General features: G+C 36.3%; 2 protein-coding genes across 4 annotated transcripts in view; both read right to left on the bottom strand.

Moving 5' to 3' along the window:
* IPO11 (importin 11) overlaps nt 1-25,892 on the bottom strand; it is a 211,150-nt gene that overhangs the window by 32,247 nt on the left and 153,011 nt on the right. The gene's annotated exons all lie outside the window — the stretch shown is intronic.
* LRRC70 (leucine rich repeat containing 70) lies at nt 8,829-11,070 on the bottom strand. The gene is given in 6 exon segments (XM_036279401.1): nt 8,829-9,572; nt 9,575-9,847; nt 9,850-9,991; nt 10,242-10,623; nt 10,625-10,902; nt 10,904-11,070. Coding segments are annotated over 6 exon segments (1,863 nt in total). The 5' UTR covers nt 11,000-11,070; the 3' UTR covers nt 8,829-8,880.

The raw sequence follows: 25,892 nt of genomic DNA, 5'->3' as shown, positions 1-25,892 counted from the left end.
GTAATCAAAACAGCCTGGTACTGGCACAAGAACAGCATATAGACCAGTCGAACAGAACAGAAAACCCAGAAATGGACCCAAGGCAATATCCTCAATTAATATTTGACAAAGGTGGCAAGAGCAAACAGTGGAGTAAGTACAGCCTCTTTAATAAATGGTGTTGGAAAAATTGGACAGGTACATGCAGAAAAAATGAAACTAGACCATCAACTACACAAGAATAAACTCAAAATGAATAAAAGACTTAAATGTGACTCATGAATCCATAAAAATCCTAGAAGAAACTGTAGGCAACAAAATTTCAGACATCATACGCAGCAGAATTTTCATTGGTACATCACCTAAGGCAATAGAAACAAAGGAGAAAATGAACACATGGGACCACATCAAACTCAAAAGTTTCTGCACAGCGAAAGATAGAATCATCAAAACAGAAAGGCTACCCACTGTATGGGAGAGCATAATTGCCAATGATATAACAGATAAGGGGTTAATTTCCAATAATATATAGAATGCTCATACATCTCAACAAATGGAAGACAAAGAACCCAATTAAAAAATGGGCAGAGGAACTAAATAGACACCTCTCCAAACAGGACGTACAAATGGCTAAGAGACATATGAAGAAATGCTCAACATCACTAATCATCAGAGAGATGCAAATTAAAACAACAATGAGGTATCACCTCACAACTGTCAGAATGGCCGCCATCAACAAATCATCAAACAACAAGTATAGGTGAGGGTGTGGAGAAAAGGGGATTCTAGTACACTGCTGGTGGGAATGCAGACTGGTACAGCCACTATGGAAAACAATATGGTGTTACCTCAAGAAATTAAAAATTGAACTGCCATTTGACCCAGTGATCCCACTTCTAGGAATATACCCTAAGAAGCCTGAAACACCAATCAGGAAGAATATATGTACCCCCATGTTTGTAGCAGCACTATTTACAATAGCTAAGATGTGGAAACAGCCCAAGTGTCCACCAGTAGACGAATGGATAAAAAAACTGTGGTACATATACACAATGGAGTACTATGCAACTGTAAGAAAGAAAGACCTCTTATCCTTTGAGGCTCATGGAGGGACCTGGAAAGTATCATCCTAAGTGAAACAAGCCAAACAGAGAAAGACAAGTATCATATGATCTCACTATTTGTGGAATATAATGAACATAATAGTCTGAGCAATGGGGTAGTCCCAGCGACATGGAAGTGGGGTACAGACTAACAATCCCCAGAAGAGGGAGTGGTGGGGGAGAGATAAACCACAGAACTTATATGCATGTGTGCATGAACAATGGACATGGACAACAAAACTGGCGACAGGGCAGGGAGGGAGAGGGAGGGGGCATTAGTGGGGGAAAAAGGAAAAACATCTGTAACAAAAATTAATTAATAAAAAAAACAAATAAAAATAATAAAAATAATTTAAAAAAATAATAAAAAGCCAGGGGAAAAAAAGAAAAAAGAAAGAAAATAGCAACAGAAGACTTGATTGCCCTGGCCGGTTTGGCTCAGCGGTTGGAGCATCAACCTGCGGACCACAGAGTCCTGGGTTCGGTTCCCACTAGGGGCACATACTAAAAGAAAAAAAAAAAAAAGACTTAATTTAGCAATCTTATTACAAAATTTCTACCACATCAGAGGCTACAAAAGTGGTGACATTTACACTAAAATTAGTTTGTGTTTTTTCCCCCTCTAGATATTTTCCAGGACCAAGGCTTCAAAAACTTTTGTCACTTAAATGGAAAGATATATACTTTCTACATGGCAATTCTTTGCATGGTCATGGAAAAGTGTATTAATAAATCTAGCTCCCCTGACCAATACTGGCAGGGAAATGGAATAAAGAAAATTCATAGTGGAAATTCACTAAGTTACTTTAAAATGGAAGTTAAATTTTTTATACCCAACAATGATCCTTACAAAGGCTTTTATATTATAAACCATTCCCCTAAATAACTTTTTTGAATGCACATGCACAAGGGGAAAAACCCGTTATTAAGACAATAAAAATAACTGCAATGATTTCTGAGAAGAAACTACCATCTTATGTAATTTTCAAGAGAAAGACTATGCCTGAAGAAACAATGCCCAAAGAAGACATACCAAGGTTCCATTAAAAAAGGAGATGATCAAAGACTGGTACAGAACTCTTTGGAAAAGGCATTCAGCTAAAAAAGCCCAATCAATGCTTGTTTTGTATGCTTACAGAAGTCACTTGACAGATTGGTTCTTGTTTTGTAAAAAGATATAAGAATTTAGTAACCTCACCACTGTATATATTAGACATTGTTGAAAACAAAGCGATGCAATAAATAATTACAAGGTAATCGTGAATATATACCTTTGGGACAAAATTTTTAAAGCCAACTGTGCTCATATTAGTTATATGAAAAGGTTCTTGTGGCTTGGAGTTAAATTCCTAGGAAGTGCTATGTGTCACAAAGCGCAGACCAAAATGAAAATAATGTGCTCTGGAAAAGTGTTATGTGATCAAAAGGGGACTTGGTTGATGATAAACATACTGATGTCAAAAATTTATATGAAGCCCAGCCAGTGTGGCTCAGTGGATTGAGCATGATCTCATGGACTGAGAGGTCCCGGTGTGATACCCCTGGTCAGGGTTGTGGACTCCAGTCCCAGTGGGGGCATGCGGGAGGAAGCCAATCGATGTTTCTCACAATGATGTTGCTCTCGCTCTCTCTCTTAAAAAAAAATCAATAAAAACATTTAATACATTTATACGAAGAATTTGAATAAAACTGCATCATGAAATAAACGGGAAAAATCTGTCTAAATATTTTGAAGGGGTTTGGAAAGTCAGAACATGAAGAAGAAACTACACTAGAACTTAAAAAAATTTTGCTCTGCCCTGGCCGGTTTGGCTCAGCAGTTAGAGCATCGGCCTGCGGTCCAGAGAGACCCAGGTTCAGTTCCCGCTAAGGGCACGTACCTCGGTTGCAGTTTGCCCCGGTCCTGGTTGGGTTGTGCAGGTGGAAGCCACTTGATGTATCCCTTTCACGTTGAAGTTTCTCTCCCCCCCCCCCCCATCTAAACAGAAAAATGGAAAAATGTCCTTGGGTGAGGATAAAAAAAAATTTTTTTGCTCCATGGGATCACAAACAAAATATAAAGAAAATATAAACTTACTTATTAAGGCTAGAATTAGGGCTAGGAAATGGATATTATAGAAGGTATCGGGCAAAAAATATTAACTTTTCCCAAAGTCAATGACCCAAACTAACAACAAAGGGTTTATGTACATGTGCTGGAAACTCAAGAATATGAGAAGACATGGAGTGAAAAGGAAGGTAACATATGCACATATCCACACCATTCAGGATCAGAAAATGACTTCCTACTGAAATTTCCTACTATATCATCACATTGATGTCTCGAGAGTCAGGAGCAATGAAACAATGCCCATCTGAGCCAGCAGCAGGAATTCTGCACATTCCTCTCTTTCATGCTGTTTTCCCCATGATATGTCTCTTTAATCCACATAGCTTTCCATATTAAAAGCGTGTAGCCACAAGCGCCTACTAACTTCAGTAGTGATGACTAGAGGCAGAGGGCACTTAAAAAGAGCCCATCACCTTGTTAGTATTGTTCCATAACTAAACCTTAAGCATTAAGAAACTAGACAATAAACAATATGAGAAAATTGATACATATGCCTCCCACTTACTTACTTACTAAGGGATCATCAGTCAATCCAGTAACAGAAAAAAATAAAATAAAAATAAAATAAAGTTTTAATGAGAAATAAAATGGGTCTTATCAGGAGAAAAAAAAATTAAGTTCCTATTGAGTGGTAGATGCGTATAAATAAAGTCCAATCAGTAAGTAGAGCAGTTCTTTGTCTGGTTTCACATACTCCACTCTTTCCCCTGAGTCCAAAGCGGCGTGTTACAAGTCCACACATATGTTTTCTATTGTTTGGCTCAGTAATGGAAGAAAAGTAAAGGAGTGGGATCCTTAGAACAAGAAGTCCAACAGAACATGGGAAAGTGCATGTAGCACCCACTTGGTAGAAAGGCCCGGCATTAAGGCTGTTTTTCAGTCTTGCAAAAGATTCTCTGTTTTCTTCTACCATTTGTTACAACCCTTAAAAACAAATATGACAGATTTTACTATTATTGTTGTGGTGCAAGATAATTAAATAAAGCCCTAATTACATGTGGGCCCCGCTCCACCTTAAAGCTTAAACACCTGGATGCTTATATAACTCATAAGTTCAAGAAATGTGCATATACATGTTATGTTTGAATATTCTAATTTTTTGATTTGAGTGGTGGCTACACAGATGTATCTACGTCTATATGTGGTTTATACATTAATAAAAGTTTTTAAAGAATATCGTGCGTGGTCTTAAGGGTAAATATTTACCATGTATTAATATTGGTGTAGGTGATATCTGAATAAATTCTACTAAAACTACGAGGCTCTCTAAAAATTAAATATGTGAGGCAATAGGAAAAGAAGAGAATAAAAATCAGACTAACTTGCTGGTGGCCATGAGGCAGAGTAAAGGAACAAAGTAACCCTGGAACATAATGTATGAGAGAGTCAAGGACTCCACTGAGAGTAAGAAGTTGATGAAAAACGAAGAGGTATACAGAGATCCTCCTTCCCTACTTCTAAGTTTAAGACAATTCCCTCACTCGCCCGCAATATCTCCCCTTACCTCCTTCCAGCACTTAGCTCCCAGCCATCAATACAATGGCAGTCCCTCTCTTCCAGGAGACCACAAGACACTTCTGTCTTCCTTTGCCTCAAACTCCCACTGTATCACCTGTGACCTTCTATTTCCTGCTCACTCCTGTTGAAGTCTCTGTCCCATATACCACTGAAGTTCTCAGTAATAATCTGACACCAAATATCCCTGCTTCATTGCTTGGGGTTGGGAACACATTCCTAGTTATCTCAGAAGTAAGAGGTGCGTTTCTGAAATTCCATGATGGAATTCTAAATGTATTTAAAAGTTGTTAATATTATAAATAAATAGTAGTTGAGTTCTATACTTCTCATTTGTTAAAGGTGACATGGGGTATGAGGGTATGTGGAGGGACAACTTTTTGTGGGTATACCCTGTAACCTTAAACCACTTTTTATAAAATTCAATAGAAAAAAACAGAAACATGTTTAATACTGTCCTTCTGAAACAAAATCATTTTAAGTTGAACCCTACCTATTTTTGAATGCTTCTATCAAGCACCTTTAGGAAATGGTAAAGAAATACAGATATCTAAATAATAAGCTTCTTTAGTTATATTAACATTATTGGTGTCAACTTCACTGTGGAGCTGTTCAAAATGTGAAATAATGAAATACAAAAATTATAGCAGAAAATGTCTATGCACATATCACTTCAAATTAATTTTAATTTATTTAAAAACTGTAAATATCAAACAGTGAAATGCGACCTAGCTAACATTTATAAAAGAAATGGCTACTGACAAAAGCTGAAATGAGCACTTACTGAACACCACTGTGTACAACTATCGCTCCACAAAAAAATTGATATGAACAAGATTAAAGTTTTCTAGTTGAGCCTAAATGCATTAGAAATAATATAAAAACAAAACATTTTTGATAACATTTTTAAGTTACCTTCTTTAAATTGGGGGAAATTGACTTTAAGATCAAGATAAATACTTTGTTATATGGATTTTTTCCCAACTTCAAAAAGTCCTCTGTGCTGCTTCTAATCATCTTTAAGAAGATGTGATTTCGGTGGTGGGGAAGGGGGACATGGAGGCATTTTCAACTTATACTGTAAGTGTTTCTGTATTGTATGAATTCTTTTTTCCAATGAATATGTACTTTTAGTAATTAAAGAAAAACATAACTGAAGTGGTGGGGGGTTGGGAGGACACACAAAAAAAGGATATATATATTTTTATTTTTTTATCTTCACCCGAGGACATTTTTCCATTTTTTGTTCAGGTAGAGTGGGAGGGAGAGAGAGGAACAGAGAGAGAGAGAAACATCGATGTGAAAGGAACACATCGAGTGGCTGCCACCCACACAACCGACCAGGGCCGGGGACAAACTGCAACTGAGGTACGCGCCCTTAGCGGGAACCGAACCCGGGTCTCTCAGGACCGCAGGCCGACGCTCTAACCGCTGAGCCAAACCGGCCAGGGCAAAAAATGTATATTATTAAAAATGTCTTTTACAGTGAAACAAACACCACATGCTCTTCCACAATGAAACAATTTATGTAAGAACACATTTTTTAGAAATATATTCATGTTTTCTATTAAAATCACAATCAAGGACAAAGCTTTAAGCTACTCAGGAAAAATCAGAACACTGAAAACTCTCGGAGGGAGAGGGTTGCAGCTTTAATTTCTCTGCAACTTCTAGTATATTTCAAAACCACTTCTAAGCTCCTTTCTGCTTTCCTCTCAAGTATCTATGGCAGTGGTTCTCAAAGTATGGTCCCCAGACCAGCAGCAGCAGCAAAATTGTTAACATGCAAATTCACAGGTCCCATTCCAGACCTACTGAATCAAGAATTCTGGAAGCAGTGGAGACAGCAATCTCTGTTTTAACAAGGCTTCCATGTGATTGAGTTTGAGAAACACTGTATGTATAATGGGTTACATAGCACCTTCTTAAAATTATTTCAGTTTCACAATACAAACTCAATAATGATCACTTGCTTTAAATACTCACAGATTAACAGACTTATAGATACAGAGAACTTTTTGTTGGTTGCCAGATGGGGAGGTGGGGGGTTGGGGGCAAAAGAGAAAAGGTGAAGGGATTAAGAAGTATAAATTGGTTTTTATACTGATGAACCTTAAAAGGAAGGGGGGAGGGGGACAGGAAGCGATAAACCAAAAAACATATATGCATATATGCGTAACCAATGGACAAAGACAATAGTGTGGGGAAGGCAGGAGGGGAGCGGAAGCAGGGAGAAGGGGTCAATGGAGGGGCGGGGGAGTGAGAACATCTGTAAAACATTCAACAATAAAGATAAGTTTAAAAAATAAAAATAAAATAAATAAATACATTGTTTCAGTCTAATTTCATAGGGACAGTATTAACTTTTAATGACTTAAAAAACCCAGAAGTTTTGTAGGGAGAGAAAGAATAGTACACACATGAAATACATAATGTGTAAGAGGAAATTTTTAATACATATTTGTGGGTCAGGCCACTATTAACAGATTGAGTATGGGCACTTACTATACCTAACAGTCTGGAGAGTGCTACACAAGTATAAATTTATGCTAACAGAGATAAACATCACATCATCTCCATGACTTCAATTTTCATCTATCTATAATAAAGATTCTTAGTCAAGGCTACTAACATCTCCTGGGGGCTCCTTTTTATTTTCTAATTTTTTATCTTCACCCGAGGACATTTTTCCATTTTTTGTTCAGATAGAGTGGGAGGGAGAGAGAAACACTGACATGAAAGGGACACATCGAGTGGCTGCCACCCACACAACCCAACCAGGACCTGGGACAAATTGCAACCGAGGTACGTGCCCTTAGTGGGAACCGAACCTGGGTCTCTCTGGACCGCACGCCTACGCTCTGACCACTGAACCAATTTGGCCAGGGCCCTGAGGGCTCTTTAATCTTACTCTTCCTCACTTACCTGTCTTCCAAAATCACTGGCCCAAATGGTTATTGTTACTGTTCAGAGTGCATCATATATTTCCAGTGTACTGGACAGATGAAAGGTTGAAATTCACCTTTACCAGACAGATCTCTTTCCTTACCTTCTGCTTGTTGGATATTTCCACTTGGAGATCCAATAAGAATCTCAAATTCAATATATCTAAAACTGAACTCATAATTTTGTCTCCACTCAGAGCCCTGCCCCTCTTGCTTCCTTTGCTCAGTGGATGCAACATAAAGCAGCCTAGCAAAGCACCTAACATTTTTATTTTTTATTTTTCCCTCACCTACTGCCCCTCAGCCAATCGCCAAGGCAGTTCATCTCACTTCCAAATTAGCTCTAGAATCCATCCTCTCTGCCCTGCATTAGTGATGCAGATTCTTGACCAATTACTCCTTCCCTAGTCTTGTTGCTCCTTTCAGAAAGAGCATTTTCTAAAAAATAAATTTGATTATGTCACTTCATTGCTTAAAATCCTGCCATGGCTCCCTGCTGCCCTAGGAAAAACATAAAATTACATCCTTCATCATCGGGTCTCTTTCTGATATGATGTTACCTCTACCTACTACTCCACTCTCTTCATTGGCCTACTTCCTATTTGTCCTTCATGGTCCAGTTTCAGTGTTGCTTCTCTCATAAAGCCACCTCTCACCTCCGTATATGTTTTGCCCTATAGCACTCCAAGTGTAGTACTTACAATTCTGTGCAGTAATCATGTGTTCCCCCCTCTAGATTTTAAGCTCTACCTAGAATAGAAACCACTTTTATATTGTTCATAATTATAACCCTAGCACCTAGGCAGCAGTGTAGCATGAAATTAAGAACATGGGCTTTGAAGTCAGACAGACTTAAAAAGTATCATAAGCTGTGAGCATGTGGGAGTTTCTCAAACTCACTCTGCCTAGGTTTCCTTACCTGTCTGTCAAACAGATAGAACTACCTTATAAGGCTTTTTAAAGTTTAAAGGTGATATCTGAAGTATTTAGCAGAATGCTTTGTACACAGAAATGTCAGTTATTATTATTATTACTTAATACAGTGCCTATCAAAGAAAATATTTGCTGAATAAATACAATATTCACAAGTTATTAAAATGTTATTTATTAATGCTAAGCTTATATAATTCATTATATTTCCAAATAAAGCTTACAATTCTAAAAGGAGGCTTCAGTTTTATTTATGTCTGTGGCACTGAAGTTTTCTTACAGCCACTATTCAGTTGAATTATAAAGCAGAGTGTTCAAAGAGAATGACCTGTGCCTCACTTTCGGGAGCAATTTGCTTATGAAGTTGAATCTGCTCCAAACCAGGGCTTTCAAGAGAATTTGGGCAAGTTACATTATACCTTGCAGACTGATAAAAGCTGTAGTATTCAAGTCTATTTTCCCCTGAGTTTTCTGGTGTCTTTAGTTTTTGTTTAAATTGAACAACTTTGTAGATCAAAAACACGATTAAAACACAAGCTAAGATAAAAAAAGCTAGCAAAATGTCAAAAGCCTCATTTAACCTTTCAACTTCTTGTGTGCAAATTAGAGATGTTTTCCCTGACACTGACGCAGCATCGATTGGTAGAGCGCTGTTTTTTTCCAAGTTCAAGTTAACGGAAGAAGTAAGCCGTATCTGCACAGGCAACACTGCAGTAGTCTCTAGTGGATTAGCAAGGGTATTCTCTTGAAAAAATCTACTGGAAGGTGAAGTATGAATTTGTTCCCCGAAAGTAATGCTCTCAGTATTTTCCAAATGTTTCCCATTTGTGGTTACTTTATGCCAGGCCATCATTAACGCAGTGGTCTTGTGATGAATAGGAAGAGATTTTATAGCCCAAGCTCTGGATACGTTTGTCGAAGAGGTAACGCAATCTGTCAAGTCAGTCCACTTAATATAATGCAATGCTCTGCCGCGTATGGATGGGGGTTTTGACAATAGATGTTTAGGGTAATGGCTGAAGATGCTAGCCAGTCACGAAGGCCCAATAGTTTGCAGTTACATTCCCAAGGATTAGAATTTGCCTGAAGATGAGTCAATGAAGACAATGGCTTAAGGACCTTTGGATGTAAGTCTGTAAGATTATTAAATGACAGATTAAGGATCTTCATAGATGCTCCTATATTCTCAAATGTATCATCATCAATGCTGATTATTCTGTCTAACTTAAGGTAAATTAAATTCTTTAACAAGCTAAATGTGTCGGATTTAAATTTTCTAAATCACTATCACTTAAGATCAAATGTTTAACATTATTAAATCCACTAAACCCATCCCTAGTAATGTTTTTAATTCTTGAATTATTTAGAAGCAAATATTCCAAGTTGAAGAGTCCTTTAAATGCAAAGGGCTGACCCTAGCCAGTTTGACTCAGCAGTTAGAGCGACAGCCTGCAGTCCAGAGAGACCCAGGTTCGGTTCCCGCTAAGGGCACGTATCTCGGTTGCAGTTTGTCCCCAGCCCTAGTTGGATTGTGCGGGTGGCAACCACCCGATGTGTCCCTTTCATGTAGATGTTTCTCTCTCTCTCTACCTCTCACTCTATCTGAACAAAAAGAAAAGGAAAAATGTACTCGGGTGAGGATTAAAAAGAAAAAAATGCAAAGGGCTGTATTGATTCAATACAATTTTGAGACAAAGAAAGTCTTTAAAGATTCTCAAGTACTTCAAAAGCATCTGATGGTACTTTTGTTAAATTCTTAACTTCTAGATACAAACAATCCAAATTTCCAAGATATTGAAAGCCTGCGTCTGATATCCTCGAAATTTTATTGTTTGATAAATCAAGTATCCGAACAGCAAACGTACCAACAAAGGTACCACTCACAAGGACAGTGAGGTGATTTCTTTGTAACTTTAAGTACTGAACTGAAATTAGATCATTAAATACTCCTCTTGGAAAAAAGGATACTTGACTAGACAGTAAATAAAAATTACAAAGATTGGAAAGCCCCTCAAATATTCCAGGATCCATTTCATATAATTATTACTTATAGAAAATAGAGGTGCCTCAAATGAACAAAAGCTTTTGGATATACATATACAATGCCAGCATTATCCAAATATAATGGTATAAGAGAATAAAGTCCTGTTAATTCACTTTCATTTACAGGAGATAAATTATTTCCAGTCAGATACAGAAAAACTGTACTTTCACAAAAATTCCTAGGAATACTTATAAGGCCTAAGTTATGGTACTTAGTATGTCTCCCAGTGCAGAGCTGGCAAACGGACAAACGTCCAAGTATCTCTTTATGGAATAATTAATACAAGATTACAGGTAACAAGAAGTAAGAGTAGTAGGCAAGGCAGAGAAAAACGCAATCCACACATAGCCCTGTTATTGTTTTTTCTGTTCATATCAGAATGGGCGATAAAAAGAAAAGATAAAACTTTAAATCATCAAAAAGTTCTTAAAATGAAAGTTTTATAATACCAGAAATTCTGTATTCTATTTCATATTTATTAGAATCAGCCAATAATACTAAGTACTGATAAATCATACTATGATAGCATAAAATAATGAGTTTGGAATATACTCTAGAATTATTAGCACCTCCAGGCCATTAACCCACTGTTTCACAAAATAATAACTCAAATTTCATGAACTGTAAAATAATATGTTTGCTAAGTTCATTTAAAATATTACAACTGACCATAACAAAGGTGATATATGATGATGCAAGAATACTGGTCTTTGGATATAATATGTCTCTTTATCAACTTAAAGTCTAATATTAATGAAATAACATTATAACTTATAAAACTACAAATTCATTAGAAAACAAACTCTACTGAAAATACAGTTTTTCACAAATCAAAGTATTTTCTGTTTCAGCAAAAAGTTCATATTTAAATAAACAGTCTTACCAAGAACAGGAAATTTATATTATTAACACTCAGCCGATTCAAGTAAAGGTTTTCTTTCTAAATCTGAGGAGAGAAATTTCTAAACTCCATTTCTTTCTGTGGCACAGTTGATCTCTACTCCTCCACCTTTATTTTTTTTTTTTAAGTCACAGTTTGCTCAGGAAACACCACTTTTTACATTGGTTCCTCACAGTGTATAAAACAGAGGTTGCCATGGATACAGGAAACAGAGAGACAGGAAGTAATTTTATCTGTGTTTCAAAAGTATTGTTGAAAGGAAATCTCAGGAACTTATTTTTCAAAATGCAGTTAATTTGAATTTTCCTAATGCACACACCTAAATACGGCATAATTTTAAAAATCAGTGTTTTTTTAAAGAGGAAAAAAACCTGAAAATTTTAAATGTTCAGAATGAACAAACACTCTATACATCAATGAAAGATAGCTACTGAGTGAAAAAAGCAAGTTGAAATAAGATGTAAATAGAGTAATAATATTTTTGTGAATTTTTAAATGCATAAAATACTTATTTGTTCTGAATGCATATTAGAAACGTCCATTCTGTTTTATTCCTGTAAAAAACAGGTAGCAAAATACACAAACAATTTAGAATAGTGAACGCAAATGTTACACTATCCTCTATGCTCTTCTATTTTAATTTTTCAAAATAAAATTGGGGAGTATAAAAATAATTAAAAATTACTAATTAGTGCCTTAATACAAGTTGCAGCAAAATAGATTTACAGTTTTAAGTATGCAAAACACAGTTTATTCTTGTATTATTATTTAGAAATTATTGTATTATTTTCCATACAAATAACTGTAAACCTTTTGCCCCACCCTATATGTTAAGGTATATGCCTTTAGGTGTATAATGATATCAAGCTGCATACAAAATTACTAACAAAAGTTATCTTTTGCCAAGAAAAGTTCAGGAGAGTGAAAGAGGCCCCTGAATAACATTTTACTATATATGCATCTGAGTACGTTTTGAATCTTTTAGGATAAATGTGTATAAGTTAGTATAGTATAATATAATATAATATAATATAATATAATATAATATAATATAATATAATATAATATAATATAATATAATATAATATAATTTTTTAATCCTCCCTGGAGGTCACAGTTTCACTGATTTTAGAGAAAGAGGAAGTGAAGGAGGGAGAAGGAGAAGAAGAGAAGGGGAGAGGGAGAGCGAGAGAGAAACATTGATGTGAGAGAGTAACATCAACTGGTTGCCTCCCATATGCACCCCAACCAGGATGGAATCTGAAACCTAGTTATGTGCCCTGAGTGGAAATCAAACCCACGACCTTCTGGTACACAGGACAATGCTCCAACTGAGCCACACGGGCCAGGACTGATCTTATGGATCTTAAAAGTTACTTATGGACCCAAATACCAACATTTAAAATGGGGTTTACAATTAAAAATAGTCCAGCCCTGGACGATTTGGCTCAGCAGTTAGAGTGTCAGCCTGCAGACCAAAGAGTCATGGGTTCAATTCCAGTCAAGGGCACATACCTTGGTTGTGTTTGGTCCCCGGCCCTGGTCAGAGTGGTGCAGGAGGCAATTAGTCGATGTGTTTCTTTTATATCGATGTTTGTTTCTCTCTCTCTCTCTCTCTCTCTCTCTCTCTCTCTCTCTCTCTCTTTCTCTCCCTTCCTCCCTCCCATTCTGTCTGAAAATAAATGGAAAAATATCCTTAGGTAAGGAATAAAAATTTTTTAAAAAGTCCATTAACAGTAAATAAATATTATCATTTTGCTCAATGTAGGGTGAAATTTTACTAAGAAGCAGCATCTCGGTACGGATTTCTATTCAGTTTCAAGGAAAAAAATATTAACTGCACAGTGGAGAAATCAGACATCTTGACCAGGAGTAGCATCACTAGTGAGAAGCAGGTGGACACCATATGCTACCCCAGATGTGATATTTCAAGGAGGACAGAAGACACTGATGTAATATTCCAACCAGAAATGTATAATAATCTAATGTATTATAATCTAATAATGAGGAAACACCCCGATGAGGAACATTTTATTCTGTTGTGACAGAAGGAGTGAGGGATGAATGCAGGGAAGGAAGGGGAAAGGAAGAGAAGGATACAGAGAAAAGGACTGTATTCTTTAAAAATGTTACCCATTACAGAGAAGGACTCAGAAAATGACATTACAGAGTAAAGCACCACCAGATCCTAGACTGAAATTAGGGGGAAAGGCCATGATTTATGCAACTTACATGCAAATGGTTCAGAAAATAAAGAATGGCTTGATCATCTTGTCTATCAACTGCACACATGAAGTAGAGGGAAAAATGTTTTCCCGTGGCTTCTGCTGTCTGGACTGCAGGGGACATAAGACCTTGATACACATTCATAATTTTTCAGTGGTAACAGGAATAGGGCAACTTTAGTTGGTAATGTGACTTCTAATACCAGCTCAATCTACTAACAAAAACCCATTTATAAAATGAGACCTACACAATGTATGAGAATCTGTTATTTGAAATTATCAATTACCCGCCCTGGCCGGTTTGGCTCAGCGGTTAGAGCGTTGGCCTGCGGTCTGGAGAGACCCGGGTTCAGTTCCCGCTAAGGGCGCGGACCTCGGTTGCAGTTTGTCCCCGGCCCTGGTTGGTCGTGCGGGTGGCAGCCACTCGATGTGTTCCTTTCACATTGATGTCTCTCTCTCTCTCTCTCTCTGTTCCTCTCTCTCCCTCCCACTCTACCTGAACAAAAAAAAAAAAAATGGAAAAATGTCCTCGGGTGAGGATAAAAAAAAAAAAAGAAAGAAATTATCCATTACCCTAATCGATTCCATTAGAAGAGGTACTTCTAATAATAACTGAGGCTGATTAATCACTTAGAAATAATGTCTTAAAGTCTCCCTTTCGTTTTTTTAGAGAGAGAAGAAGAAAGAGAGAGAGAGAGAGAGATGGAAATGTCAGTGAGAGAGAACACTAACTGGCCGGCTCCTACGTGCCTCCCACTGGGGATCAGGCCCACAGGCTGGGCATGTGCCCTGAACAGGAATCGAACTGGCAGCTTTTTGGTGCATGGATTAAGGCTCAACCACTTAGCCACACTGGCCAGGCTCTCATCCTTATTTTTAATCATGGCAGATAATAAGTATAAAAAAATCTGTCCACTAATGACTTTCATTCCAAAATTAACCATCATTATAATAGAAACAATAAATGACACAAAATTTTTTTTTATCATTTATTGAATGCTTACTATTAAATGCTTTGGAAAGTTTAAAAATTATACTCTATTTGAAAGGCTGGTGCATATCATATTTTTTAAATTGTGGAATTATAGAATACTATAAATTGTTTATTATTTATTACAGTAAACTAATATTTATAAAGACAAAGTAACTTCCTAAGTATATAAATAAAAATAAATTCCAAATTCCACAGTCTCACATTACCTCTTTTCTAAATTTATAAAAATATATTTAATGCTCAAATAACTAACAAATTTAAATGACACATCCTTTTCACTGTAATACATTTAAATTCATTCCACACTTTTTTTTTTGGAAAGGGTATTAACAGGAAGGTATACAGAATTCACATATAAAATGAATTTAATAAACAGATTAAAAGTATGCCTAAAGTAGGCCCATTCAAAGAGCTCCTAATTTGCGACAATACTACAGATCACAGTATATACAAACACTCCCCTCTTTAGGACTGCTAAATGTGAACATGTTTTTATGGTATGCTAATATGGCAAAACTGAAGAATAAGGTATCCCAAATAGCACTCTAAAGAGTAACCAAAAACTACAGGACACTGAAAAAAGAAACAGAGGAAGATACAAAAAAGTGGAAGCAGCCCAGCCCATGAGGCTCAGTGGTTGAGTGTCAACCCATGCACCAAGAGGTCGCCAGATTCAATTCCCTCAGGGCATATGCCCAAGTTGTGGGCCCAATCCCCAGAGCGGGGCATGCAGGAAGCAGCCAATCGACGTTCTCTCTCATCCATGTTTCCATCTCTCTCTGCCTCTCCCTCTCCCTTCATCTCTCTAAAATCCATAAAGAAAAAAAAGTAGAAACATATAACATGTTCATGGATTGGAAGAATCAACACCATTAAAATGTCCATACTACCCAAAACAATCTATAGAGTCAATGCAATCCCTATTAAAGTACCAATAGCATATTTCACAGATCTAGAACAAATACACCAAAAGTATATATGGAACCAAAATAGACCCTAAATAGCCACAGTAATCTTGAAAATGAAAAACAAAGTGGGAGGGATCACAATACCAGATATCAAGTTATACTACAATGCCATTGTAATCAAAACAACCTGGTACTGACACAAGAGCAGGCATATAGATCAATGGAACAGAACAGAGAACATAGAAATCAACCCAAGACTTATGCACAATTAATATTCGACAACAGAGGCAAGAGCATACAATGGAGAAAAGATAGTCTCTTCAATAAATGGTGTTGGGAAAATTGAACAGGTACATGCAAAAAAAAAAAAAAAATGAAACTAGACCACCAACTTACACTATACACAAGAATAAACTCAAAATGGACTTAAATGTAACTCGTGAAACAACTTACACTATACACAAGAATAAACTCAAAATGGACTTAAATGTAACTCGTGAAACCATAAAAATCCTAGAAGAAAATATAAGAAGCAAAATCTCAGACATTACATGTAGCAGAATTTTCACTGCTACATTGCCCAGGGCAAGAAAAACAAAGAAAAAAAATAATATGTGGACTACATAAAACTACAAAGCTTCTGCATGACTAAAGAAAACAGCATCAGCCCTGGCCGGTTTTGCTCAGTGGTTAGAGCGTCCGCCTGCGGTCCGGAGAGACCCGGGTTCGGTTCCCGCTAAGGGCACGTACCTCGGTTGCAGTTTGTCCCCGGCCCTGGTTGGTCGTGCGGGTGGCAGCCATTCGATGTGTCCCTTTCACATCGATGTTTCCCTCTCTCTCTCTTCCTCTCTCTCCCTCCCACTCTGTCTGTACAAAAAATGGAAAAATGTCCTCGGATGAGGATAAAAAAAAAAAAAGAAAACAGCATCAAAAGGAAAAGGAGCCCACTCTCTAGAAGCATACATTTGCCAATGATACATCGAATAAGGGGTTAATATGCAAAAAATCCAATTAAAATGGGCAGAGGACCTGAATAGACACTTCTCCAAATAGAACATGCAAATGGCCAAGAGACATATGAAAAAATGCCCAACATCTCTAATCATCAGAGAGATGCAAATTAAAATGACTATGAGATATCACCTTACACCTGCCAGAATGGCTGCCATCAACAAATCTTCAAACAAGTGCTGGCGAGGGTGTGGAGAAAAGGGGACTCTAGTACACTGCTAGTGGGAATACAGACTGGTGCAGCCACTATGGAAAACAATATGGTGTTTCCATTAAAAATGGAACTGCCATTTGATCCAGTGATCCCACTTCTAGGAATATATCCTAAGAAGCCTGAAACACCAATCAGAAAGAATATATGCACCCCTCTGTTCATAGCAGAGCTATTTACAACAGCTAAGATCTGGAAACAACCCAAGTGTCTATCAGTAGATGAGTGGATATAAAAGCTGTTGTACATTTACACAATGGAGTACTATGCAGCTGTAAGAAAGAAAGATCTCTTACCCTTTGAGACAAGGAGGGACCTGGAAAGTATTATGCTGAGTGAATTAAGCCAGTCAGAGAAAGACAAGTACCACATGATCTCACTTATTTATGGAATATCACGAACATAATAAGCTGTGGATCAAAATAGATCCAGAGACATGTAAGTAGAGAACAGACTGACAAACCTTAGAGGGAAGGGGAATGGGGGGATGAGAAGAGATAAACCAAAGAACTTCTATGCATATAAGCACAACCAATGAACACAGAAAATAGTCTGGGGAAAGCAGGAGGGAGGTGGAATCAGGGAAGAGGAGGTCAATGGGGGAAAAGGCAGGGGGACATCTGTAATACTTTCAACAATAAAGATAAAAACAAAAATTAAAAAAAAAAGAAGTTAGCTATATAAGAATACTTATTGTAGGATTCTATTCATATAAAACTCTAAAATGCAAACTAATCTACAGTAACAAAAAGCAGATGGGTGTTTGCTTGAGGAAGCCAGCAGTGGGAAGGAGAGAGATTACAAAGAAGCGCGAGGAGACGTTTGAGGTCTTGCATATTTTCACTGTCTTGATTGTGATCGTTTCATGGGTATATACATATATCAGAATTCATTAAGTTGTACCGTACAAGTATGTGTATTTTAGGTATGCCAATTATACCTTCATAAAGCTATTTAAAACAAACAAAAAAGGACAGCCAAAAAGTATGCTATATTTCCTACCAAAACTGACAAATTGAAAGATTAAATTAGCTTAATTTTTTAGATATAAACATTCTTTAGAAGTTGAGAAAATGTTGTTTAGTTGGGAGAAAAAGCAACACACAATTATTACAGCATAGGTATTTATTAAATTCATGTAATTCTTCATTTAATAAAGTTACTGTGTACCTAGTATGGGTTAGACATGGTATAAGAACAAGAGATGGTTAATACACAATGTATTAATTATGCTTTTTATTTTCTGTATGCTGATACTTTAACAAATGGAACCTTGCTAACCCTGAAAAGACTACCCCTCTTAAGGTTACTCAATACCTAGTGATAGTAAATAACTGATTTTTGAGCACATATTTCATATGCAAGTCAACTGATCCAGATCCCAAACCCCAACTACCTCTTTTATAAGGCTTTTATACTCCAGGCCACAATCTCCCTGTACTAACCACCTTAGAGCCAGGCATCAGACAACGTATGATAGCCCTTACACCCTCGAACCTGCTGAAATTATTCAAACTAGCCAATCCTACACCTGTGTGCCCAAGCTTTCCTATTCCTTCTCATGGAAACCACAATAAAGGCTCTTGCCCACATTTTCCCTTCACTCACTCTGGCCCCTGACCAACCCTGATGTTTCTGTGTGGTTCTGACTGGTGTGGTATGCTCCCTCTTCTTCGGAATTATAAGCAACAAACTACTTTCAATATCAACTGTCCCTTGATCTGCTGGCTTCACCATATCTGAAAAATAATAAAACCTACATTTTAAAGCACTCAGAACCTATTATTGAGGCATTCACAGCCCAGCTGGTGTGGCTCAGTAGCTCAGCGTCGACCCACACACCAAGAGGCATTCACATTTAGTAATATTTACTGAACAGAAAATTGAACGAATAAGCAAAGAATGAATGTGGACAGCAAACAAGCAAACACTAGATTCAAAATTAAAGACCTGAATCCTAGCATTTTTCAATATGTAACCAGTTGGGCAAAATGGATTTGCTCATTCTATTTCTACAGACAAAAATGCTTAACATCTGTACTGGGATCAAGTCCCTTCAAAATCAAGGTCAAATGCCAAATGCAAAGTTTCTGCTGCCAGAAAGTACCCAATCTTTACCATTAAGCTCTACCGGTCCATGTATATACGTAACCCTTGCTTTGTACTTTTCTAATACTGTGACTTCATCCACCATCCACCATCCTTTCAAGTATACAACACTTTTGTGCACTCTGCTAATGAGAACTATGAATTTCCCAAGAGCAATGTCCATGCCTAATAGTTCTCTGTATCCACACAATACTTACTTGGTACAACTTTTTATACACAGCAGGTTCTCAATATATATATATTTTAATGGAACCACATATAATTGAAACCAAATTTACCAATCACATGTAAAAACTGATATAACAGTAGTTACAATAACATGAATGCCTCTGCTGTCTCCCAACACTTACCTATATGACCATAGCAATTATCTTTGCAAAATCACTATGGACAGCTCTCAAGACCAGATCAACCAAATATATCAATAGGGGAAATATCAATATCAACAGGAGGAAAAATGCCACAAAGAGTAAGTAAAAGTATGTCTATGTTTTTTTAAAGATTCTATTATCATTGCACCATATTTATCCTCAGGGAATTTAGATGAGCTATTCCTAATTCAAACAAACTAGGATGATGTCAACCACCATGAAGGTAAAAAGATTCTCCAAAGACACTAAGACATTAAGAAAAAAAATTCTCCAAAGACACTAGTGAGTACTGTGATTGCCTGCTCTACAAATTTTTCCCCTATAGTTGTTATCTGACAATCCAAAGTAACATTTACATTACAATAACTCTGTTGAGTAAAAGCATCCAAAGAAAGTCCACAGAGATCTAAAAGTAGTCATTCCCTTTGAGACAATGGCCTTGATCTATGGGATCTTTTCTGTGGGAATACCAATCAGGAGAAAGTCCTTTTCTGTCTCTGCCACCAAACCTATTTTCTCTTCCTCTCTACTACTAAAAATGGGACAGACATACTTAGACCTAAAATGTTTGGGATCCAGAATCTGCAAAGCTGGCTTTTATAGAGTGCCTTCACAGAATTCCTTTCGGCTTTTCCAAATAGAAATATGCAACATTACTTAAAAAGAATATTCTTAAATGAAAACTTAAAACAACCACCAGAGAAAAATAACTAAGTCTGTGTCTAAGCACAAATTTACTTAACTGAAAAATTCAGCTAGAATAACAGAGAGACCGGTAACATACCAGAAATTCAATTCTCCAGAGCAACAGATTACTTACTACCTTTATAACTGTTAAATCCCAGGAAAGAAACTCTATTTGTCAGTATATGTACAGAGAATTTCAGTGTCTCTATGAAAATGACAGTGACACGTGGCAGAATCAGCCTGATAGTGAAAAAATAATGCCGGGTAATAATTTAAGAACAAGTTTCCTTTGCTAAATACATCATTTTTTTTTTTCAAACATAAAATGTATTTTCTTCATACAGTATAAAAGGTGATCTAGTAATACCAACTGTAGCAGCTTCTAGAGCAGTAATAAAAGTAGTATGTACTGAGTTCTTAAAATGAATTATTTAAAAGCAACTAACACATGGGTCTATTAGTTAGAGCTAATATTAATAATAGGAAGAAAGCAAATAGGAGGCCAGACGTTATAAGCATGGTCATCTGGACAATTTCACCAGGAAGCTGCAACTTCACAATCCCAGGGAACCAGTGGTCCATTCACTGCAAATCACAGGGGAAGGGATAGAACGAAAGAAAGATGGGTGCATGCACAGTGAGCTGGGGTAATGTAGGGAAGGTGCTTGCCTGTCAGTCTAACCTGGAGAAAAGATCATTGGCTAGGCAGGTAGAGCCACTGTAAGCTCCTGAAATCCTGAAGGGTTAATTGCTTAAGTTCCTAGTTATAACCCCCTAGCAAAGAGTTCTCTCTCTCTTGTCTCCTTGCCCACTGTTGTGCTCTCATGCTGGGTGACCCACACTTGCCCGTGTGCTAGCCTGCATGTGGCCTTAAGCAGTCGCATGACCCATGGCCATGCAGACTTCACACTCAATGGACTGCAGCTGGAAACACAAGCTAAGCTAGCCAGATGCTGGACTGGATTGCGCTTTAATATGGAACAGAGACTCTGGGCAGTGGCCTTAATCCTAGCCCTGCTGAAGACAATACTGGACTTTTTCCATGTTGAGATGGAGGGGGATGGGATCTTGGAAGGGAATCCCGTTTATTTTGCATAAGTTTTCCACAATACATCATCCTCCTGTGGAAGCCTCAGAAAATTCTCTTCCCCGCAGCACCACAAGAACTCCACTTCCACCAGTAATAGGTTGGGACACAGAAGGCACCCCACTGATAACATTATATAAAAGAAACTAACATTCATTGAGTTCTTAGCTTGAATTATCTTCATAACAATCCTATTTTTATAGGTACTATTATTAACCTCATTTTAAAGTTGAGTAAACAGATGTAAAGAAATTAAAAACAGATGTAATCACTGTTAAAAAGTAATAGAACCTGGTAGTAAAATTCTTAAAACATTAGGTGGTATATATTTACTGATTATTGTCAGGGGCTCCCAAATAGGCACAGGGTAATCAATTAACTAATAGTCAAAAGTCTTTGTGTCAAGTTAAGAGTATCAAAGGTCAGTAAGGGTAGGGCAGAACCAGTTAAAAGCTGTATCTACCACAATAAGATACCATTTCACAACCACTAGCATAGCTATAGTAAAAAAATAATAATACAAGTGTTGACAAGGACATGGAAAAATTAGAACGATTATGCCTGGCCAGTGTGGCTCAGTGGTTGAGCGTAAACCCAGGCACCCAGAAGTCACCAGTTCTATTCCTGGTCAGGGCACATGCCCAAGTTGTGGGCCCGATCCCCAGTGAGGGGCATGCAGGAGATAGCCGATCTATGTTCTCTCTCATCAATGTTTCTCTCTCTTTCTCCCTTCCTCTCTCTAAAAATCAATAAAGAAAAAAAAATTTAAACATATTTGTGTCTCATGAAAAAAGAAAAGAAAAATTAGAACCATTATACACTACTGGTAGAAATGTGAAATGGTATAACCACTTTGAAAAACAGTCTGGCACTTGCTCAAAAGGTAAAATAGAGTCACCATATGACCCAGCAATACCCAAGAGAAAGGAAAACACACATCTACATGAAAACTTAATACACAAATAATAGCAGCATTACTAATAACAGCCAAAAAGTAGAAAAAACTCAAATGTCCATCATCTGATGAATGGATAAACAAAATGTGATATATCTGTACAAGAGAACATTATTCAGCAACAAAAATAAAATACTGATACATGGTACAAAATGGATGAACCTTGAAAACATGTTAAATGAGAGAAGCCAGTCACAAAAGACCACATATTGTCTGACTGCATTTGTAGGAAAAGTCTGGAACAGGCACATCTACAGAAAATGAAGTAGATTCGTGACTGCCTAGGGCTAGGGGAGAATTAGAGAATGATGACTATCATATGGTTTTTGGGTGGATAACAAAATGTTCTAAAACTGACTATGGTGATAGATGCACAACTCTGTGGATATACTAAAAACTACTGTGTACACTTTAAATGAGTAGATTGTGGGGGTCTGTGAATTATATCTCAATAAGGCTGTTTAGCACACATGCACACAAAGATATTTCAAAAATATTTTTCTTGTGAAAGACAAGAAATTGAGAACTAATTTTACTGTACAAAACTACTAAAATATTAGGTTAAGAATTTACAGATAAAAGACAAAACCATAAGTGTTAAATAAGAAAACATGACCTACGTGTAAAAGACACATACTCTAAAAGGATGAAAACAAAATTATATCATGAGAATTATGAAGAGGTACTAAGTGTCCAATCCAAGATGGTTTAGTAAATCTGATACCCAAGAGATTTTATTAAAAGGCAATTTTTCTTGGAAAGCAAGGTATTATACCGCCAAAAACTCTGCTGTTTTGTCAATCTCTTTTTGAATTATTAAACTAGCTTATGTTAAATATTACACATTGGTGACTTCTTTAAATCTAAAAAAAAAAAGAAAAATTTTAAATTCTTAAAACATTTGATACCAGAAAATACTTATTCATATCTGAAATTCTTGAAACTACATTATTTAAAAAATGTGTCTTTGAAGATGGAGGAGGAATTGCTATTTTAGAGAACAGATCAAAGGAAAGTATGATTATTCTCATCTACAAGTAATAATTTTTGCTTACTCTATACCTTTGGGGAAAAACTCTTTGGAAAACATTAAAAGAGGTATATGTAAGTAAATAATGTTCTTTTAATATAAAAATTAGCTGAAGAAAACTTTACTCCCTCAATGTGGAAATAGCATAGACCATAAAAAAGGAAGAAAATTCAAGCTTGGTATTATAGATAAAAAAATAAAAATCAGTCCAGCCAGTGTGGCTCAGTGGTTGAACATCAACCCATGCACCAAGAGGTTGCTGGTTCAATTCCCAGTCAGGACACATGCCCAGGTTGTGGGCCCGACTCCTAGTGGGGGGCATGCAGGATGCGGCCAATTAACGTTCTCTCTCATCAATGTTTCTATCTCTCTCTTCCTCTCTAAAATCAATAAAGGAAAAAAAAAGAAAAAGAAAAAGAAATAATAAAACAAAAGAACACAAGACAGCTGTACTGCACAATTAAAAAAAAAAAAAAAGATTGCACTATGTTCAGAAAGTGACCAAGAAGATATAACAAGACCATATAGAGTAGACATAAGCTAACTCATGTATCATTAAGTTGATGATAATGCACAATACTATAAAGCATCATCAAACAGAATGTGACATTCCTTAAAACATACATGGTTAAAACATTTTTTAAAATGAATTAATAAATAGGTATACAGATACTCAAAATGTACTGAATTTAAATTGAATGCACGTACAAAGACTTAAGCTTTTAGAACTTTGCACTAAAGTAACTGAATGATAGATGGATGAAAGAGAGAAGAAGTAAGGAAGAAAACAATAAAATAAAAACAGCTAACCTCATCTATCCAGACAGTTTGACATTATATATCGTAAACTCATTTAATCTTTACAATATCCTCATCAGAAAGATACTATCAGTATCCCCATTTTAAAAACAAGGAAACTTAGGAACAGGGAAGTTAAGTTACTTGGCCACAGTCATTCACAAGTGAATGGCACTAGGATTGGAGTGTGGTTATACAGTCTACAATCTTTTATCAAATTTCTGAACCAGAAGTAGTGGATGAGGGTAAAAGAGTTTAACAGTTTCCCAAATGGTGATTCTTTAGAGCAATGATTCTAAACTAGAGGTGGGAGGTCCTACTGACACATCTAGAGGGTGGAGGCCAGCGGAAGCTGCTAAGTATCCTACAATGCACAGGATCACCAGACAACAAATAATCATTTGGCCCCAAATTTCACTACTCTTAGGGTTGAGCAATCCTTCTGTAAAACAGTGTATTTCTGCATTTAAAAATCCATTAGAATGATAGGAGAAGAAAATAACATTTCCCAATTTAGCCTAATTAAGAAAATCATTATCAACATTACTCTCTAGACCTGCTTATTATAGGCAAGGGAAATGTTATACTGAGAAGTCTAAAAGAAACACAGAAACAGGAAATTACTGCTACATGAGATATTAACCAGGAAACATCACTGGGGATGTGGAAGGGAGAACTTTCCCCAAATTCCAACAACTATGTAGTTGTAAGTAGAAGGATAATAACAGGAAATGATAAAACTTCTGACTTCAATGTCAACATTACTTTCCACTAAAGTATGTAAATATAAATTTTCCTAAGTTATATCATGAGCCAGTGACTATATGGCAAACTTCTATAGCAATTAACTTTTTTTTAATGATTGTTATAGTTTCTGTATCTATCAATACTACTTTAGTCAGCAATCCAATAAGAACATTATTAAATCATTATTAAATCATTATTCTTTAAAATTCTATAACCACATTATTCAGGCCTTTCTTGGTACCCTTAAAATGACATGAATTCACTATTGTTCAATAGATTTTTAATACTTACTTCATTTTAAAAACAAAAATAAGATCTATTCTTCCTAATACAAAATTATATCCTCACAACCTTTAAAGATTTAAAGAGAATGTCAAGTCTTAATAAAGTCTGCCCATCAATTTATATAGGTTGACATGCCTCAGTCTAAGTATTCCTTAGACTTGCAGAAGCCTTATATTTTCCTTATAAAAGCTATTTCCACAACTAATATATATAAAATACTTTTGAACCACATTTACATAAAATCAAATAATGAAGCAAATAGTATTCTCATAAAAAATGTAAGCAAATGCTTTAGTTATAATAGATCTTCCTATACTTCTTAACCTATATCATTTCTAGTTTACCTTCAATAATCTCTACTTTATATTAGAGAATACTATGCTTTATTAATTTTAACATTTTTTCATTCATTAATTTATTCAAGAGATATTTACAGAGTGTTGACTACCATCAAAGACCAAGTTCTTTAACATATCCATTTTAAATGCCTGAATAATTCTCAAGTCACTGTTTTTCCACTAAGAAAAAGAGAAATAGCAAGAAGTTAAAATGCAGGTAGCTCAGGTTTGGTTTCCAAAATAAATAAGATGCCACTCAATTTCACAGTGAGGAAATATGCAAGTCACATGCAAGTCCACCTGAGAAGTAGCACCACTTGGTAGGTAAAAGAGCGGGCACTGGCTTCACACTGCCTAAGGTCAGAATTTGCTATATGCCATACCACATGCCAGACCCTAGGCAATTTCCTTAATAGTTGTAAGCTATTTATTTGCTCTATAAAAAAAGAAGATAATCATGCCTATACCTTGGGACTGTCTTAAAATCAAATGATACAAATTCCTTAGTAAAATATAAAGAAGTGCTCAATAATTATTAATTATTGTCATGGTATGAGGACAAAACAATCGCCTATGTTCTTAATCCAAATCACCATACTAGAAATAAAT

Source organism: Molossus molossus, unplaced genomic scaffold, assembly GCF_014108415.1.
Source record: "Molossus molossus isolate mMolMol1 unplaced genomic scaffold, mMolMol1.p scaffold_m16_p_3, whole genome shotgun sequence".
Lineage (NCBI taxonomy): Eukaryota > Metazoa > Chordata > Mammalia > Chiroptera > Molossidae > Molossus > Molossus molossus.
This window is presented reverse-complemented; position numbering and strand designations above follow the sequence as displayed.